Source organism: Somniosus microcephalus, chromosome 2, assembly GCF_052327205.1.
Source record: "Somniosus microcephalus isolate GS21.2 chromosome 2, FLI_Smic_1.0, whole genome shotgun sequence".
NCBI classification, from domain to species: domain Eukaryota; kingdom Metazoa; phylum Chordata; class Chondrichthyes; order Squaliformes; family Somniosidae; genus Somniosus; species Somniosus microcephalus.
The window spans coordinates 273,958,851-273,979,374 of NC_140988.1; the positions used below are offsets into that span (position 1 = coordinate 273,958,851).

The window sequence follows — 20,524 nt, forward strand, 5'->3', positions numbered from 1 at the left end:
GGAAGCCTGCTCACAGACTCCCTTTCTCCCCCAAGCAAATGAATAGGTCCAAGGAGAAAATACATGCAGTTTTATGAGGAGCCTGCCCTTGTCCAGGGACACAGTGACAGACTTGTGTTGCATGCTTCAAATAGACCTGTAGCTCTTGATAGGAAAAGCGTGACCCTACCTGTTGCAGTCAGGGTCACAGCAACCCTGAATTTTTTTGCCACTGGCATCTTCCAGGCTGTCACAGGCGATATCAGTAATATAAGCCAATCTTTAATCCATGCAATTATCAATCAGGTAACTGGTGCCTTGCTTGCAAAAGCAAATACCTTCATCGCTTTCCCATTGACATCTGGAAGCATTGCTACTGGGCTATGAGATTCATGAAGATTGCAGGATTTTCCAAAGTCCAGGATATCATAGAATGCACACACATTGCTCTTTGTGCTCCTGCCCACAGTACTGCTGCCTTCATGAGTCACTAGAGTTTGGATTCCATCAATGTACATTTGGTCTCGGATGACCACCAACATATCTTGCAGGTCTCTGCCTGCTTTCCTGGCAACTGCTATGACACAGTTATCTCGCACCAATCCTCCATTCTCCCATTGTTTGATCCTGCACAGCAAATTAAAATTTGGCACCTTGGAGACCAGGGCTCTCCCATGTAGATCTAGCTGATGAGACCTGTGAGTAATCCATGCTCAGCAGTGGAATGCAGATACAATCAGCTCTGTGCTTCAACCATTGGAGTCGTGCAGCACTGATTCTGATGCCTGGATAGGTCTTGTGGCTTCCTCCAGTACAGCCCAGAGAATGTATCCCATATCATCAAGTTGTGCTACATAACTCTGCTCTGCAATGAGGACTTGACAGGGAACTATCACTGGAGGAGGGCCTTCAGCTTTATGAGTGGGTGGACGCTAATGACATAGAGGAACCTGAGGTGGTCCAGCTATTGGCTACAACTCAAGCTGTTTGTTAGTAGCTGATTGGAGAATACTTTTACAGCTGAATCTCTTAGCCCTAGTATTAACATACCTTCCAAACATTTAACTCAGCCCTTCCACATTACTGTCCAACTGCCAAAATACCCATTTACATTCTATCACATTCCAAAGTCACATCCACACCTCTGTGTGGTGGGCTTTGACGACATATGGCTGGCAGAGAGGAAGGCCCTGGCTGCCAAGGTAACCAGAGCCAGGGACATAATGGATGGGGCAGGAGCGGGCTAATTGTCGCCAGAGGCCTTGGCAGCCCGGATATCCTGGCGCTGCATCAGGCCCGCGGCAAACACCATCCATGTGCTAAAAGTTGCACTCGACCCTGACTCCACCAGGTGTGTCGAGGAGGCTAAAGTGTGTGGAGCGATCCCATCCGAACTTAGCCCCTGTTTGGACAGAATTTCTCATCGGCGCAAGGCCCGGATCCTCCCTCTGGATTCTGCGCATCACAACTTGAGCTGCCTCTCTCGGAAATTCCCTCCGTGCCATTTCACTCTGCGCGGAGGGATTTCCCAAATGGGCTGCTCCTGCACACTCTTCACTTCCATCGTCTTCCATCCAGAGCCACCTTGCCATCTTGCGGAGGATGTGGGAGTCCTCCCCTGCACCACTGGGGATCTGGGGTGGAGAGTGTTGCTTGGAGCAGTCCCATCTAATGTGTTTTAAAATTATTTTATGGGCTCCCAGGCCACCTGTAACTTTTTCAGCCTGGACGAGATGGTATTCCATATTTTTAATAATTGTGAGAGGTTGCACCCCTTCTTCGATTATTTGAAGGGGCTGCTCCTCAACTTCTGGCTGAGCTTCAGTCCCACACACCTGATCTTAGGCCACCTGGTGGAGAGGGGGACGGGCATGTCAGAGGACCTCCTCGTGGGTCTGCTCCTGGGCCTGGTCAAGGTGGCCAACTACAGGTCCAGGCTGGACGTGGCCCATGCGGGTGGTCACTCTGGCTGTCTGCCTCTTTTCCGCGGTCTTTACTGTGCCTGGATGACCCTGAAGGAGTACGCGGTGTCTGGCAGTACGCTTGAGGCCTTCCGTGACAGGTGGGCACCACAGGGACTGGAGTGTATACTGGACACTGGTAATATTAGTATTTAAGTTTATAAGTTTCCTTTGTTTTTTTTTATGGTTCGGCTCTTTATTAGTTGTGGCCCTTTAAATAGGGGGGCATATTTTGTTTTGATTTTGGTTGTTGATATTGGGACAACCCAGTGTCTCCTTATTGGTTATTTTAGAAAAGGCATTCCAAAGTCACAAGCTGTTGCAGGAAAACTCTCTCTCCACAAAGCGAATGAATTGTATCAGGGCTTTATTGCCATACACACAGATCTGGCTACTTCTTGCCATAACAATGGATTCCCCGATACCTGATTGTATGGCTCTGCTACCTAAACTAATGCTTCTCCAAGGTGCTCCCCCAGTGGCTGTTGCATGGGAGGGTGGCAGCCTATTAAGTCTCAGTCGGTAATAAAAACAGAAAATGCTGGAAATACTCAGCAGGTCAGGCAACATCTGTGGAGAGAGAAACAGAGTTAATGTTTCAGGGTCATCGACCTGAAACATTAACTCTGTTTCTCTCTCCACAGTTGCTGCCTGACCTGCTGAGTATTTCCAGTATTTTCTGTTTTTATTTCAGATTTCCAGCATCCGTAGTATTTTGCTTTTGCATAAGCCTCAGTAGGTGTCTGATGATTTCTGTATGCATGGGCCCGAAGCCCTCACCATGTACGAGCCTGCTTCCCATAGTGTGCATGACGACAGGAAGAAGCATCAAGGTTGGGCAAGAGGGGAGCAGCAGCTTCTCTTCCTTGTTTTCAAATTCCTCCATGGCCTCACCCCTCCCTATCTCTGCAATCTCCTCCAGCCCTACAACCCTCTGAGATATCTGTGCTCCTCCAATTCTGGCCTCTTGCACATCCCCGATTTTAATCGCTCAACCATTAGTGGCCGTGCCTCCAGCTGCCTAGGCCCTAAGCTCTGGAATTCCCTCCCTAAACCTCTCCACCTCTCTACCTCTCTCTCCTCCTTTAAGATGCTCCTTAAAACCTTCTTCTTTGACCAAGTTTTTGGTCATTTGCCCTAATACACCCTTATCTGACTTGGTTTCAAATTTTGTTTGATAACGCTCCTGTGAAGCACCTTGGGATGTTTTACTACATTAAAGGTGCTATATAAATGCAAGTTGTTGTTGACTAGAAGTAGAAAGGAAATGTAGCAAAGCCTTCCCTGCTGACTAATGGGTAACCATGGAAAATAATGAGATTATGCAGAGGCAAGGATAGGGGCCATGGGGGGCACAACAAAACTAAAGAGAGATATGCGCGGGAGGCTTCCTATCTTGGCACTCTTGGTAAGGTAATAATGCCTTGCGGCACTGCAGCCAGGTCCTGGTGTATATACTGTTGAAATTGACGTGCTGTGCTAACTCCTGACAAGCCTATTCCCACCCAAGGGCAAGAAATTGCTCCTCTCCCCTGCTTGCTCCACCGGGAACTCCATAGCTGTGTCAGAAAACCTACGTGCCCCGTTGATCATCAGACATCTTGCTGCAACTCCAAAATGATCCAGTGTGGCCAAAAATAATTCACCTCCCCTTTAAGCTGCTGCAAGTTCTTAAGAACCTGTAACAGTAAATGATTTCCTGTACCCAGTGAATGAACTGCCTATGGGAAGCGGGCTTTGCACTTGCCTATGCCATGTAAATGAGGCAACCTGGAAAGTGGGACTCTGACTCTGACAGGCAGCCGGACCAGTTGTCTTCTCCATTTGGAGTGTAGGTAGTTTGAATCTATAGGCTTACCACTGCTAGTTAGTCTGGATAGCAGTACACATGGTGCTAGGATAGATCTATTAGTAAACCCTAACTTTACTTTCATCATGTCCCTATGCTTGCGGGTTTGTTTTTCTTATTGACCATCCTTATTATGCTGATACATACTTAGCTCTAATTAGCACAATTTATTAGTGTCATTCTTAGTAGAACAGAGAGGTGTTATAGGGGCTCATTGTCATCTGCAGGTCTATGTGAGTTGTACAGGGTAGAATTTCATACAGCAATTCTCCCGATGTCCTACTGTACCTCTGGTTAGCCTATGTTATCTATCAGATCGTTACCTCCTCTATCCACCCTGAAAACTATTTACTTTAGATACTTATACAGGGTTGGTTCACCGTTGGATTTATGGCTGCAACCAATAGTAGGGTACAAAAATGATTTAAATGATAGAAATAAATAATTTATGGTGTACTGTGTTGAACTTTGTTAATAGTTTTTTGATATATAAATCCAGACTCATGTTCAAGGCACTGCATTGAAATGTATATTAATGTAGATTCAAAACAGTACTGTGTGGGCAGGAATTGTGAAACAATTATATAATTAACATTCCTTATTATGAAATAATTTCTAATTAATTCCTGCATTTGGATCTAGGAAGAATCACAGAGGGAGTTCAGTCCTCCTGTCCCACATCATCATGAGATGGAAAAATGATAATCAAATTCCTTGATGTAAACTCAATCACATAATGTGGTATTCATATATATTTAATCTTACTTTTTATTGCAGAGTCCTGGACCTGATCATTATCAAGATGTTGTCCAATCTAGATAACTAGATTGGAAACTCATAAGAGACAACAACATGATAAACAGACCCATAAGACACAAATTGACAAACAGCTTAATACCAAAAATTTAGGTTATTAGTTAATCAGCATTAGCCACACACAAAAAGGGCGTATTTACCAATCACACCATATTAGTTACGTCTCACAATTAAGCAGTTTACTTGAAGAGAATAAAAGCATCTAATTACATCCAGTTAACCTACCTTCTGTTGGAATGCAACTTCAATACCTCTGGGCTGTGAAGATTCTCTGGGTTCTTATGTTGTTCTCTTACTAACAGAAACTGTTTTCTAATATTGTGCTTATATTAACTAGCTGAGTCCAAATTCTAGACAATGCAACTTTACAATCATGTGTTTGTTTAACCACTAAAAAAAAAGTAACTTGATAAAGAAAATAGATTAAGAATATTTGCACAAAACGCCAAACATTAATCAAAGTGATCAAACACAAAGTAAATGCTAGATCCAAAGACTAAAATGTTTAGTAATAAAATATTGTCTTACCAAATCTTTCACATTCTGAAGCCCCTCATTTACAAAAGTTGCAGAATAAGGTTTCTCTTTGATTTTCAGTCTATCAACTTTTTCTTTTAACTCACAAATTAAGTTGTTTTCCTGCAATTATTTTAGAAAGACAGGATCAAAACTCAATACCAAAATTCATCAACTATCCTTAATAGCTCTACTGCTAATGAATATCAGTCACAAATGTGAAAGATAGGCCATTAATAAATAAGCAATGATGATGACACCTGTGGGTTAGAAGACAGTTGTTTCATTGCTGCAATACTGGTATAAATCCAACCCTGCTACAATGCTCTCTGATCAGCCATTGCTGTTGACTGTTAAACTTTCTAAAGGGGTAATCTTATGAATTCATACTCCCAGCACCGAGCAATGTCTGCCATGAGCACATATTCTCACCCTGATCCTGCTCAATTAAAGAGGATCAAGGATTAGTGGTAGGCCAGAAGATTGGGAATTTTTTAGAAACCAGCAAAAGATGACTAAAAAAAAAATAATAAAAAGAGGGAGAAAATAGATTATGAGAGTAAACTAGCAAGAAATATAAAATCAGACAGTAAGAGTTTCTACAGGTATATAAAAAGCACTGGAGAGGTACCACCAACGCTGTTTCTGCAAGATCCTGCAAATCCATTGGCAGGATAGGTGCACCAACATCAGTGCTCTTGCTCAGGCCAACATCCCCAGAATCGAAGCTTTGACCACGCTCGATCAGCTCCAATGGACGGGCCACATCGTCCGCATGCCCGATACGAGACTCCCAAAACAAGCGCTCTATTTGGAGCTCTGACACGGCAAGAGAGCCCCAGGTGGGCAGAGGAAACGCTTCAAGGACACCCTCAAAGCCTCCTTGAAAAAGTGCAACATCTCCACCGACACCCGGGAATCCCTGGCCCAAGGCCGCACAAAGTGGAGGAGAAGCATCCGGGAAAGTGGCGAACACCTAGAGTTTCTTCACCGGGAGCAAGCGCAAACAACGGAAGGAGCGCACGTCAACCCAAGTGCCCCACCCACCCGCCCCTTCAACCACCATCTGACCCACCTGTGACAGAGACTGTAGGTCCCGCATTGGACTCATCAGTCACCTGAGAACTCATTTTTAGTGTGGAAGCAAGTCATCCTTGGTTCCGAGGGACTGCCTAAGAAGAAGAAGATATAAAAAGGAAGAGAGTAGCTAAGAGGATGAGACTGGGGAATTAATAATAGGAAACAAGGAAATGGCAGACTTTGAACAAATATTTTGTATCTGTAGAAGACACTAAAAGCATCCCAATAATAATAGATAATCAAGGGGCAAAAGGGAGGGAGGAACTTAAAACAATCACTATCACTAGAGAAAAAGTACTAGGCAAACTAATGGGAGTAAAGGCCGACAAGTCCCCTGGACCTGATGGCCTGCATCCTAGGGTCTTAAAAGAAGTGGCTGCAGAGATAGTGGATGCATTGGTATTAATCTTCCGGAATTCCCTGGATTCTGGAAAGGTCCCAGCGGATTGGAAAATGGCAAATGTAACGCCCCTATTCAAGAAAGGAGGGAGACAGAAAGCAGGAAACTATAGGCCAGTTAGCCTAACATGTCATTGGGAAAATGCTGGAATCCATTATTAGGGGAGTAGTAGCAGGACATTTAGAAAATCATAATACAGTCAACATGGTTTTATGAAATGGAAATCGCGTTTGACAAATTTATTAGAGTTCTTTGAGGATGTAACGAGCAGGGTGGATCAAGGGGAACCAGTAGATATAGTGTATTTGGATTTCCAAAAGGCATTCGATAAGGTGCCACATAAAAGGTTACTGCACAAGATTAGAGCTCATGGCATTGGGGGTAATATATTAGCATGGAGAGAGGATTGACTAACTAACAGAAAACAGAGAGTCGGGATAAATGTGTCTTTTTCCGGTTGGCAAACTGTAACTAGTGGGGTGCCACAGGGATCAGTGCTGGGGCCTCAACTATTTTCAATCTATATTAATGACTTGGATGAAGGGACCGAGTGCACTGTAGCCAAATTTGCTGATGATACAAAGATAGGTGGGAAAGCAAGTTGTGAGGAGGACACAAATGCCGAGATCTTATCTGAAGAGGTGCATTGGGGGCGGGACTGCTGCCTTTCGGGTTCTAGTCCCGCCCTCAGCGACGTCTGATGCACAGGCGCTATTTTGCATCAATTGGCCTTGTTAAGCCCACCCTGCGGGCTTGCTGGCCAATTAAGAGAAAGCCGGTGTCAGATGACATCAGTTGATGATGCGTCATTGCCGGTTTTCTGAAAGGGGCCACCACCATTTCTTTTTCACAGATGATTTTTTCAGTGTTTGACAGCATTGAGGTGTTGCAAACACTGACAATCACTGTACAAAGGTGAGCCCTTGCTCCCAGGCTCTCCAGTGACTCTCTCCTTGGGCTAAAACAGATGGCAGCTGCAGGTGAAGTTACAGAAGCGATCTGTCATTAGTGAGAGAGGTTCTCCCAATACGGTGGGACTACACAAACACTTCAAATCTGATCACGTCCAGAAAATTCTAAACACAATAAAAATGACTTTCCCAACATTGTTTTACCTCTGCAACTCACCAGTGTCCCATTGGATCCTTCACACCACTTCTGCAGCTGTCATCTATACACAAACATTACATTAAACCAACAGCATGCCACACTTACCCTGACGGAGTTTCCCGATGTCAGGAAGCCTGCAGTAGAAGTGTCAGAATTGGAAAAAGCCTCTTAACTGCCTGTTACCTACCTGTTAACAAGCAGTTAAGTGGCTATAATCCTCTTACTGCTGCTAGGAGTTGGGTCCCTGCACAAATCGGGGACCCGACTCCCAGGAAGATTGATTGGTGGCAGGTTGGAAGCGGGTTTGGGACTCGCTGCCAATCTTTTTGATTTTGCCAACAGTCCCGCCTCCAAATCCAACCCCTGAGTGCCAGCAAAATTGCCCCAAAAGAGTCTGCAAAGGGATATAGATAGGTTAAGTGAGTGGGCAAAAATTTGGCAGATGGATTATAATGTGGGAAAATGTGAGGTTACCCACTTTGGTGGGAAGAATAGAAAAGCAAAATATTATTTAAATGGAGCGAGACTGCAGGATGCTGCGGCACTGAAGGATTTGGGTGTCCTTGTATATGAAATACAAAATGTTAGCATGCAGGTACAGCTAGTAATTAGGAAGGCAAATGGAATGATGGCCTTTATTGCAACGGGGATAGAGTATAAAGGTGGGGCGGTCTTGCTACAATTTTACGGGGCGTTGGTGAGACCACACCTGGAGTACTGCGTACAGTTTTGGTCTCCTTATTTAAGGAGGGATGTACTTGCATTGGAGACAGTTCAGAGAAGGTTCACTAGGTTGATTCCTGAGATGAAAGGGTTGTTTTATGAGTAAAGGTTGAGCAGGTTGGAATTTAGAAGAATGAGAGGTGATCTTATTGGAACATATAAGATTCTGAGGGGACTTGACAGGGTAGATGCTGAGAGGATGTTTCCCCTCATGAGTGAATGTAGAACTAGGGGGCATAGTTTCAGGATAAGGGGTCGCCCATTTAAGACAGAGGTGAGGAGGAATTTCTTCTCTCAGAGGGTCGTGAATATTTGTAATTCTCTACCCCAGAGAGCTATGCAGGCTGAGTCAGTGAATATATTCAAGGCGGAGATGGACAGATATTTGAGCTACAGGGCAGTCAAGGGTTATGGGGAGCGGGCGGGAAAGTGGAGTTGAGGCCAAGATCAGATCAGCCATGATCTTATTGAATGGTGGAGCAGGCTTGAGGGGCCGAATGGCCGACTCCTGCTCCTAATTCTTATGTTCTTATCATTCCAGCATTCCCTATGAACAATCTGATTACCCACATCAGAAAAGTCACCTTCGACCAGAGGCATATAGGTACAGGGTGAGAAATACATAGAAACCATGAAATGTGCAGGTAGGCACATATTTCACTCATGAAAAGAACCAATAAATTTGCTTATATAATTTTTGCTTGTGTCTGCTCTATTACATATATTGCTGACTGGACATAATGAAAAAGTAAGTTTACCCGATGGGAAGAGATGCTAGAGTGACAGAAGAATAAAGTCAAAATTTGGCTCATGCTTTATTGGATCCTGTCGGTATAGTGTTTCTTCTAAGTACTGTACTAGGTTATTTTGCTGAAAGAGTATGTGATCTAGCATCAGCCAGACCAATATATGATGGGGGTAATTTTGACTTTGGGCGATAGTGTAAAACGGGCGATATCGATTCAGGCACCCATTGTACATCTCTCCCGATTGCATTTCCATTTAAGTCAAATACAGATATCGTTCATTTTACACTATCACCCAAAGTCAAAATTACCCCTGATATCTTTCATCTTGGCATGAGAAATTCCATTCGCTGAAATGGGTGTAATTAGATTTTCTCCCTGTTTGCTTTGTTCATCATACAAAAGGTTAATTGCAGCTGTCACAGAACAAACTTCATTGCTACTCTAATGCTGCTGGGTATTAATTGCTTATTACTTAAGGATTATAAACATGACATACCTGATTTGTATTTACCCCAGTAAGGTACAGAAGTTGATTGCCCACTTTTGTGGAAATTGGTAGTTTAACAGTAATATAAGCAGTCTGGACGGGGAAATGTCCAGTATTGACCTTTAAAATACAATGTACATTAATTAGTTGTACCCTCAGCTTAGGCGTTCATTTGATATCCATTTTCTGAAAAAAAAATAGAAAAAGGCTTGCAACATCATTAAGGTAGTAGAGGAATTTCACATGAATGTCTTTTATGTGAACACTAATATTACATAAGACAATTTCATCTTATTTGTTGTCTTACTGTTCTGATTTTGTGTTTCTGTTTCAAGATTTCATAGAATTACATAGAAATCACACATGGAAACAGGCTGTTTGGCCTAACTAGTCCATGTTAATGTTTATCCTCCACACAGCAGATTGTCCCTCTCCATCACCATCTTGTGGGTAACCACTGATCAGAGGCTTAACTAGACCAGCCATATCAACACCATAGCTACAAGAGCAAGGTAGAGGGTACACTGCAAAAAGCATCTCATCCCTTGATTCCTCGTTCTATTCCCCATCTGTAAGGCTCAGGTCAGAAGTACGATGGAATACTTACTAGTTGCCCGGATGGCTACAGCCACAACAACACAGAAGAAGCTTGGCACCATCCAGGATTGAGAAGTTCACTTGATCTGTGCCCCTGCTAGTATTCCCAATGTCCCAAGAACAAACAAAAAAACTTGGTGAAGAAAGCTTCTGATTGATGGAAGGCCAAACATAGCTTTGACAGACCTCAACATTCCATCTTGAGCCCCTTGCTTTCAACCTTGGCTCAGTGGTAGCACTCTCACCTCTGAGTCAGAAGGACATGGGTTCAAGCCCCACTCGAGACTTGAGCACATAATCTAGGCTGACACTTCAGTGCAGTACTGAGGGAGTGCTGTACTGTCTGAGGGGACATCTTTCGGATGAGATATTTTTAAAACATTCATGGATGTGGGCGCCAGCATATATTATCTCATTCTTTGTGGGACCTTGCTTTTTGCAAATTGACTGTCATATTTGTTTGCCTACATAACAACAGTTCCAACACTTCACAAGTAATTCATTGTCTGTGAAGCACTTTAGTGTGTCCTGAGAACTTGAAAGGTGCAATATAAATGCAATTTCTTTCTTTAGAGATATCTGCGCTCTTTTAATTCTGCCCTCCTGAGCATCCCTGATTATAATCGCTCAACCATTGGTGGCCGTGCCTTCTGTTGCCTGGGCACTAAGCTCCAGAATTCCCTGCCTAAACCTGTCCGCCTCGCTACCTCTCTTTCTTCCTTTAAGACGCTCCTTAAAACGTACTTCTTTGAACAAGCTTTTGGTCACCTGCCCTAATTTCTCCTTCGGTGGCTTGGTGTCAAATTTTTTGTCTTATAATATTCCTGTGAAGTGCCTTGGGACATTTTACTAAGTTAAAAGCACTATATAAATACAAGTTGTTGTTGGTGTTGTTTACCCTTACCTAAATCCTACAGCCACTGGAACTTTTATTTGGGTTTTGTTAATTCTAGGGTTTTGTTAATTCTAGAGTTTTGCACCATGCTCCTCATCAACCTCCCAAATTACACAAACTCTTACTCCAAAACTCTGCTATCCACATCCCTCTCCTACACTAAGTCCTGCTTTCTCATTATGCCTGTTTTTGGTGGCCTCCACTGGTTCCCTGTCACAGTGCACTAAGTTCAAAATCTTCAAATCTCTCCATAACCTTCTCTCACCCTACCTCCGCAGCTTCCCCCAGCCCTCTGTCCCAGCCTGTGCTCTTTGATCCGACAAATGTTTCCCTTGAACTGTCATGGACCCTCCTCTTTAAAACTGGTGGCAGAGCTTTCGGCTTCATTGATCCTAACCTCCGTAACGCGATGCTTCTGTCTCTGCTTTTCAAAGTCTTCTTAAGATCTTTCTTTTCAACAGTGCTTTTGGTCAATTCCTGTTAAATCTTCTACTATTGCTTAGCACCTGTTCTTTCCTACATAAAGCACCTTGGGATATTAAAAGATGCTATATAAATGCAAGTAGTTATTATTGTTGTTGAATGGCCATTTAGGTGAGGTACCAGTACCTATAGAACTGCCGAGCATAAATTTGATCCTTCAAGAAAGGAGGGGAGAGTATCGAAGAGAAAGTGCCATTCTGTGCACAATAGGATGCACAGAACAACAAAACTTACTTACTCTGAGTGTAATAATATATTCTGGACCAATATCCTTAAAGGCATTTATTATTTTGGGAACCAGTTTTCCAGGATGAATTTCATAGAAATTTATGTTGGTAGCTCTGTAAAATCAAAAAAAGATCAAAACTGTGGATTAGAATTGGGACATACAATCATGCTACAAAATACAATATAGTTCAGTACTTAATGACTTTAATCCATTCATTGTTTTCTGATCAATTATTTTATAGAACATCATATTACATAGAATCCCATAACCCTGCAAATGTTTCCTTTTCAAGTATATATCCAAGATGTTTAAACAGAAAGCTGTTAGGGCAGATACTTGCCTAGATTCAAAAGGTTAGGATGCATCGGGTAGTTTGAAGTTATTTTGTTTAAGTTGAGCAAGGTAATTCATTGATGTAGGGTTAGGTAATGAGCTGAATTTTAACACCCAAAAACGGGTGGGTTGGGGTCGGGTCAGAGGTTAAAATTTTAAAAATCCCAAATCCAACTCAAGCCCGCCTGCAACTCGCCCAATTCCGGGTTTAACGGAGGAAGGACAAGGGGTGGGCAGTCAACTCGCTCCCAGGAGGCGGGTTGACAATTTAAATATTTTAATGAGGCTGGCGGCCGGTAATTTAACCTGCTTTACGGGTTTAACAGTGACCTGCCGGGTTTCCCAGCTGAAGGGAGGTGAGGACAGCTTCGGGGAGAAGGTAAGTGCCTTTACAGCACTGCTTGTGGGCCAGGAGGAGCAGGTGTGCTTCCTCTTGGCCCCCAAGCTCCCAATCAATCAGAACCACCCCATATAAAAAGGCCCCCGGGGTCGGTGCTTGGAACCCCCACCCCCTTCGGGGTCGTGGACCGGTCACCCCTCCCGGGTACAGGGATCGGAGCCCCCAGATCAGACACCACCCCCAGGGTCAGGTCAGGGATCGGACATGCCCCCCCTCGGGGTCGTGGATCGGTCACCCCTCCCGGGTACAGGGATCGGAGCCCCCAGATCAGACACCACCCCCAGGGTCAGGTCAGGGATCAGACGTGCCCCACCTCGGGGTCGTGGATCGGACTTACCTGGTCCCGTGGGCTGCTCCGGTGCTCTCCCCACCTGACTGGAAGCCAAGCCTGTCAATCTGGCTGACTTCTGGCAGGGAACTTCTCAAGGACAAAAGGCACACACTGTGGAGTTACTCCACAACATGCGGGGAAACCTGGACTTCCGGGTTTCCCATTCGAAACTCTGGCCCCCGTCCCCCGCCCATGTAACCTGCCCCTGTTAATATCTAGGCCATAGAAACTTACAGCACAGAATGAGGCCATTCGGCCCATCGTGCCTGTGGTTATTGGCCTCATGGTCCTGCAGCCACACAAAGATCGTGGACATGCAGCTAAACATCACCATGAGGACGGTGTCAAGGACATTTAAGTTCACTCTAACTGAGTGGCTCCCAGTGTTGTCCCACATTGCCCCGCCTGCCATTCGCCACAACGCCAATGTGCTCCGTGAGATGGAAAAAATCATGAGCAACATCAACCTTCCCATTCACGAAGACTTGAAAAACCCACCACGGATGCGCTTAAAATCACGCCGGCCATTCTAGGAAACAGCAGCCAATGTTCCTGCAGCTGGTATCAACATACTATCCAGATGGACGAAATCGTGGGATGCATGCAACATAAAGAATCAACCCCTCATCAAAGACTCAACAGCAGAGGCCCCTGGCTTCAACCTCCCTCGGACAGCACTCAACCAAATCCGCACAGGGCATAGATGTCACTGAGCCAATTCCATAGTCATATCACCACTTTCCCCTTAATTCCATGGGCTTCCATCTTCTTAACAAGCCTTCTATGTGGTACTTTGTCGAATGCCTTCCGAAAGTTCATATATATATATCTACATCTTGATCAACCTTCTCTGTTACCTTATCAAAGAGTTCAATCAAGTTAGACACGATTTGCTTAGAAGTTAGAGTCGGCTGAGTTTGAATCAACTGAACCACCTTTTCCCAGGGGAGGATGCTAAGGGTTCGAAGTTTGTGGTGGGGACCGAAGATGACCGCTTTGTTGTTACCTATGTTTAGCTGGAGAAAATTTCAGCTCATCTCAGACTGGATGTCAGACAAGCAGTCTGACTACACAGAGGCTGTGGAAGGGTCAAGCGAGGTGATGAAGATTTAAAGCTGGGTGTCATCAGCATACACAAGGGAGTTTTCCCCAAATCTGCAGATAATATCACCAAGGGGCAGATTGTAGATTAGGAAGAGGACATGGCCAAAGATAGATAGTTGGTGATCTGGGAGTGGTGATTTGGGGCTCGGAGGTAAAGATTCTGGATACAATCGGATAGAATAGAGTAAAACCAAGTGAGGACAGTCCCACTGAACTGGACAATGGAGCAGAGGTGTTTGAGGAGGATGGTATGGCGGATAATGCATTACAGTCACAGTCATAGACAACGCCATTTGTGACTTTGGCTAGGGCCATTTTGGTGCTTGGTGGGGGCAGAAACCTGATTGGAGAGATTTAAACATGGAGTTTCAGGAAAGGTGGGTACGGATTTAGAAAGTGACAACACGTTCCAGGACATTGGAGAGGAACAGAATATTGGAGATGGGATTGTAGATTGCAAGGACAGAGGAGTTAAGATGGGTTAACAATGAAAAAATATTATGTTCTGGTCACTGACATCCCTCATTTTGATGACTACAAATCACTAAAAAAGTTAATTAAATAATAAAGTGCAAGAGAATACAATGAGCATTTCTTTAAGGTTCATCAACCTCCATACCTTGAGAAGAGAATTTCAGCATCGTACTGTACAGTAAAGGTGACTTTTGCCTTGTTGTCAAAATGAGTCTCTGGGCGTTCGATACTTTCACTGTGAAGCAAAACAGCTATGATATTACTCAAACTTTCAAATAGAAATTAAGAAAAATAAAAAATAAATTAGTATGAATTATTATGATTAGTAGCTACCTTATAGCGTAGAAGTTCACATATGTATCTCTCAGTGGTTCTTTGAGGTTAAAATCAAAATTGATGTCAAAGGAGACCTAGCAACATGCAAAAAGAAAAATGGAACTAGTATTTAACTTTTTAGTTTTGCTCTGACTTAAGTGTTCAGTCACAGGATATGTAATTTCTAAAAATATTGAAAAAAGAGTAACTGTAAGAGAACACAAGGGATTAATATAACTTTAGGCTTCAGAGAAGATCATGAAGTGGGAGAGGCAACCATATCCATATTGAATTCTAAATTATGGTCTTTATTGAAAAAGTTTTCAACCAGAGCCCTATCCACTGTATCTCCAGGAATACTGGCTGCAGAGCAGTTGGTTGGCTGTGTTTTCTGCCCTGCTGTTCATTCTGGTGCTCCTGCTGCTGCTGCTCCTCCTCACCCATTTCAAGTTCAATTCCCTTTTCTAGGGCTATTGCGAAGCATGCAGCACATGATCATTATTTTGACAACTCTTTCTGGAACAAACTGATTTTCATTGTCCTCCTATGTACCCAGTTGTAGCTAGACTCAGCTGGGTTTTGAGGACTATGGAGGAGTGAGTAGCCAGTGTTGCAGCAGATAAGCCAGGTCTTCCAGGGGCCACCCATTTAACCTTTTTTCTCGCTCAATGTCACCTGATGATTACTTCCTCATCCACCTTGCTTATCTCTCATTCTTTTCAACCTTTGTGATGACCTTCGCTATGGGCGATGACCCGTTATCTTGGTACCTGAATAACAAGAGATTTTGGAGGGGATAATTGTGGAACTTAAGAATGGAAGAAAGGGATACATACCAGTGTAGATTTTCCCTCCAAGTGGTTTTTGGGTGGCTAGCCTGGTATACACGGTCATCATTGTAGACATGGCAATTCACCCCCATGATCTTTGATGTATGTAAAAATCATACATTGCATGCATTTTTATTCTTAAAAAAAGCTAAAAGAATTCACCTTATCTCCTCCTCTCAAAACTGGGTGCCCAATGTCACAGGATACTGACTGTGGGTCTACAATTAGACAGGGAACTTCAGTGTTATCAACCTGTTAAAATAAGAAGTTAAACACCCATCATATAATTTGAATATATATATCTATCTCTCTCACTTTATTTCTCTCTCTCTCTCTATAATTAATATACTGTATATATAGTACATATATAAAATAGCTATATAATATACTATCTATATTTATAAAATATCTATAATCTATAGATATGTTTAAGTGATGTTATTGTGCAAGAAAAACTTCATTATAGACAATAGTTTTCCAATTTTGCTAATCTGGAAAAAAACAGGGCGGTGCTGGCAGCTCAGGACTAGGCTGTGCCACATTTTGCGATTGGAGTCCCTCACCCTTATTTGAATCATCTGCTGGCACATTACAAGCTTGTCCGGACAGCCCTGCCTGTAGCACACATGGTTGGGGAGCAGAAAGTCTGGTCCGGTAGTATCTTTTAAAGGGTTGCAGCACATCGTGGAAGCATAATTTATGGTGGTGGCAGAAAAGTTGACTAATTGTTTGGAATGACACACTGGAGATATGTGGGAAACACTGTTCCCTTTGATGCTGAAGGTTTGAGGTTCTATTGCAGGAGGTGCACCAGTAAAGGTGGCCTGTTTGGAAGCTGAATGTTCCCTTTCAGTAAAAGTACAGATCTAAGCATGGATGGAGGGGGTGGGGGGGTGGTGGGGGAGATAGGTAGGACTTTCACTGTTGGAGATGGTCATTGCCTGGCAGTTATGTGACTTGAATGTTACCTGTAACAGGTGTGTCAGCCTCTCTGCCCAATCTTCCTCTCTATCCTCCACCTAGGCGATGCTTAATGCTCAAGTGGAAAAGACAAAAATCTACCCCTATAGTTTTATTTTTGGTATAAAATCACTATATTACTCTGTAAAGTTTTGTATAAATAAAATGTTCTACTCACTGATGCAAAAAAGATGTTTTTAGAAAAGTGGACGATGACTTTAGCATTAAATGCGTTTTCCTTCTTGTTCTCTGTCTCTATGTTAATGGTTATCTGTTTATTCTTGCTACTAACAATGTAATGTATATTGCTGTTGGTAGAAATAAGACATTTATTAATTTAAGATTTAAAATATACATTTGAAGACATTCAGTGCAAAATGGTAAATTACATTCAAGTAAACACATAAAGAATTACAGGTAGACTATCCTTTATCCGAAAACCTCGGGACCAGCCGTGTTTCGGTTTTCGGAAAATTTCGGATTTCGGAAGGTATTTTATAAGACTGGGAAATTTGTCGGGGGTGGGGGGCGGGGGTGGGGGTCGGCGGGGGGGTCGGGGGTGGGGGTCGGCGGGGGGTCGGGGTCGTCGGGGGGGTCGGGGGTGGGGGTCGGCGGGGGTCGGGGTCGGCGGGGGTCGGGGTCGGCGGGGGGTTGGGGTCGGCGGGGGGGTCGGCGGGGGGTTGGGGTCGTGCGCACGACTTACACTGAACGAAAACACTTTCGGTTTTCAGAGGTTTTCTGTTTTCAGAAGTGCGGATAAAGGCTGGTACACTATCCCTTATCCGAAAGGGTGGGGGTCGGCGGGGGGTCGGGGTCGGCGGGGGTGGGGGTCGGCGGGGGGGTGGGGGTCGGCGGGGGGTCGGGGTGGGGGTCGGCGGGGGTGGGGGTCGGCGGGGGGGTCGGGGGTGGGGGTCGGCGGGGGTCAGGGTCGGCGGGGGGTCGGGGTGGGGTCGGCGGGGGTCGGGGTCGTGCGCACGACTTACGCTGAACGAAAACACTTTCGGTTTTCAGAGGATTTCGGTTTTCGGAAGTGCGGAAAAAGGATACACTATCCCTTATCCGAAAGGGTGGGGGGAGTCGGGGGTCGGGGGGGGATAAAAGAATATCGGACAGGCCGCTGCAGCTATCGGACGGGCCGCTGTATTGTTGGGTTCACTCTCCCGGTATACCTCCTTCACACTGCCCGGCTCGGCCTGCAATCTCCTACCCAGGAGGGAACTCAGTGACCCTCTGCCCTGCTCAGCGTAAGTCGTGCGCCACTCTGGTCATGTCATGCGCACGACTTACGCTGAACGAAAAAACCTTCGGTTTTTAGAGGGTTTTGGTTTTCGGAAGTTCGGATAAAGGGTAGTCTACCTGTACTACTATAATTATTATTCACTGAAAAATGTTAGTTTGTTTACCTTGTTATATCTCAGAGCATTACACCAATAAATGCATCTTTTCAAAGACAGAAACCTACACATATATATTTAAAGAAAATACTCGATGATACCCTAATTGATATCCTGCCCGATTGGCTTTGGCCTTGGGCCTAGGTTTCTGAACTTTTCAAAAGGGATGCTGGTGTCTTGAAAAAGTTATGATTTGCAATGAACAGTAACTAATTTGTCCGAACTTTAATCCCAGTCAGCAATATCGCAAAAATAATTTCAGCCAGCAACAAAAAGAAATATTTGTTTGTCCCAGCTCTCTACTGCACGTTTTAATATTTGTTTTTGGGATGTGGGTAACACTGGCAAGGCAGTATTTACTGCTCACCCTTAATTGCCTTTAGCACATTAAGAAGTGGCATAGTTTGGGACAGGACTCACATGTAGGCTAGATTAGATAGGGGTGACAAATCCCTTCCCTGAAGGACATTAGTGAATCAGCAGCTTTTTACAACAATCCAACAGCTTTAAAAGTAAAAACAACAGAAAATGCTGGAAAAACTCAGCAGGTCAGGCAACATCCGTGGAGAGAAATTTGAGTTGACGTTTCGGGTTGGACCCTTCTTCAAAACTGGAAAGAAAAGAAACTGGATCGGAGGCAGGGCTGCGATCGGACAAAAGAATAAAAGAAACAAAAGAAGTAAAAGAGATTAGAAGCTAGACGAGATAGTAATAGGCTGGGATTAGGTGTAAAGTGTACTGGCAGGGCAAAAGATAGCTGCCAGGTGTGAGAGAGAAACAAAAGGAAAGGGGGGGGGGGGGAAAGGAGTGGAACAATTACAAGAGAAAATGAAATGGGGGCCGAGCTTATGATCTGAAATTGTTGAACTCGATATTGAGTCCGGAAGGCTGCAGACTGCCTAATCGGAAGATGAGGTGCTGTTCCTCGAATTTTTTTCTGTCACTAGCCCACAAATTACCAGATTTATTGAATTCAATTTCACAACTTGCCATGGGATTTAAACTCACAGCCTCTGGATTGCTAATCCAATATCACACCCACAAAGCTACTATACCCTATCAGTTTGTAAGCAATTAGGTTTTACATTTGTGGCAATCACTTTTGGTTTCAAGTGCAGGAAAATTTTCATATTGAATAGAATTTTGAGATACAATTCCAGATCCAGAACTTTACATGTAGTTTTAAAGAAAAGAAGCTATTTTATGAACATTTTTAGAGACTGGTATTTAACAGAAAATTAATTTTACAGAACAATTTAATATTTTTCAGAGTGTTAAGACCAACTATATTACAGACAGGAAGGAAAGGGAGGTGGGGTTGTTATGTTAATCAAGGATGGAATCACTGCAATAGTCAGAAATGATATTGGGTCAAAGGATCAGGATAGTGAAACAGTTTGGGTGGAGATAAGGAATAATAAGGGGAAAAAGTCACTAGTGGGCCTAGTCTATAGGTCTCCTAACAGTTGCAACTCTGTTGGTCGGAGTATAAATCAGGAAATAGTTGGGGCTTGTAATAAGGGAACAGCTATAATCATGGGGGATTTTAACTTTCATATTGACTGGACTAATCAAATTGGGCATGGCAGCATTGAGGAAGAGTTCATAGAGTGTATTAGGGACGGGTTCCTTGAGCAGTATGTAACTGAACCAACCAGGGGGCAGGCAATCTTAGATCTGGTCCTGTGTAATGAGACAGCATTAATAAAAAATGTCCTAGTAAAGGATCCCCTTGGAATGAGTGACCATAATATGGTTGAATTCCAAATTCAGTTTGAGGGTGAGAGAGTTGGATCTCAAACCAGCGTACTAAGCTTAAATAAAGGAGACTATGAAGGTATGAGAGTAGAATTGACTAAAGTGGACTGGGAAAACAGATTAAAGTGTAAGACGGTACAAGAGCAGTGGTCTACATTCAAGGAGATATTTCACATCTTTCAAGATAAATATATTCCACTGAGGGAAAAGGGGAGTAAAAGAAAAGACAGCCATCCGTGGCTTAGTAAAGTAATAAAGGATAGTATTCGACTGAAAACAAGGGCATATAAATTAGCCAAATCTAGTGGGAGGATAGAAGATTGGGAAGCATTTAAAAGCCAGCAAACAATAACTAAAAGATTAATTAAGAAAGGGAAGATAGATTATGAAAGTAAACTAGCAAAAAATATAAAAACAGATAGCAAGAGCTTCTACAGCTATATAAAAAGAAAAAGGGTGGCTAAAGTGAACGTTGGTCCCTTAGAGGATGGGACCGGGAAACTAGTGGTGGGGAACATGGAGATGGCAAAGACACTGAACAAATATTTTGTATCAGTCTTTAAAGTCGAGGACACTAAAAATATCCCAACACTGGACAAACAGGGGGCAATGGGGGGGAGGAGCTAAACACGATTAAAATCACTAAGGAGATGGTACTCAGTAAAATAATGGGACTTAAGGCGGATAAATCCCCCAGACCTGATGGCCTACATCCTAGGGTCTCGAGAGAAGTGGCGGTAGGGATTGTGGA

At 43.7% G+C, this 20,524-nt stretch overlaps 1 protein-coding gene across 2 annotated transcripts in view; it reads right to left on the bottom strand.

The window, feature by feature from the left end:
- The window catches only part of itga2.2 (integrin, alpha 2 (CD49B, alpha 2 subunit of VLA-2 receptor), tandem duplicate 2), a 216,607-nt gene that overhangs the window by 23,933 nt on the left and 172,150 nt on the right, over positions 1 to 20,524 (bottom strand). For both annotated transcript variants that reach the window (XM_085972514.1, XM_085972511.1), the window contains exons 20-26: positions 16,800 to 16,929; positions 15,824 to 15,913; positions 14,850 to 14,926; positions 14,662 to 14,751; positions 11,884 to 11,986; positions 9,680 to 9,790; positions 5,134 to 5,244 (exon numbers count right to left, since the gene is read on the bottom strand). In XM_085972514.1, coding sequence (XP_085828640.1) covers positions 5,134 to 5,244; positions 9,680 to 9,790; positions 11,884 to 11,986; positions 14,662 to 14,751; positions 14,850 to 14,926; positions 15,824 to 15,913; positions 16,800 to 16,929 — 712 coding nt within the window. The remainder of the gene's footprint in view (positions 1 to 5,133; positions 5,245 to 9,679; positions 9,791 to 11,883; positions 11,987 to 14,661; positions 14,752 to 14,849; positions 14,927 to 15,823; positions 15,914 to 16,799; positions 16,930 to 20,524) is intronic.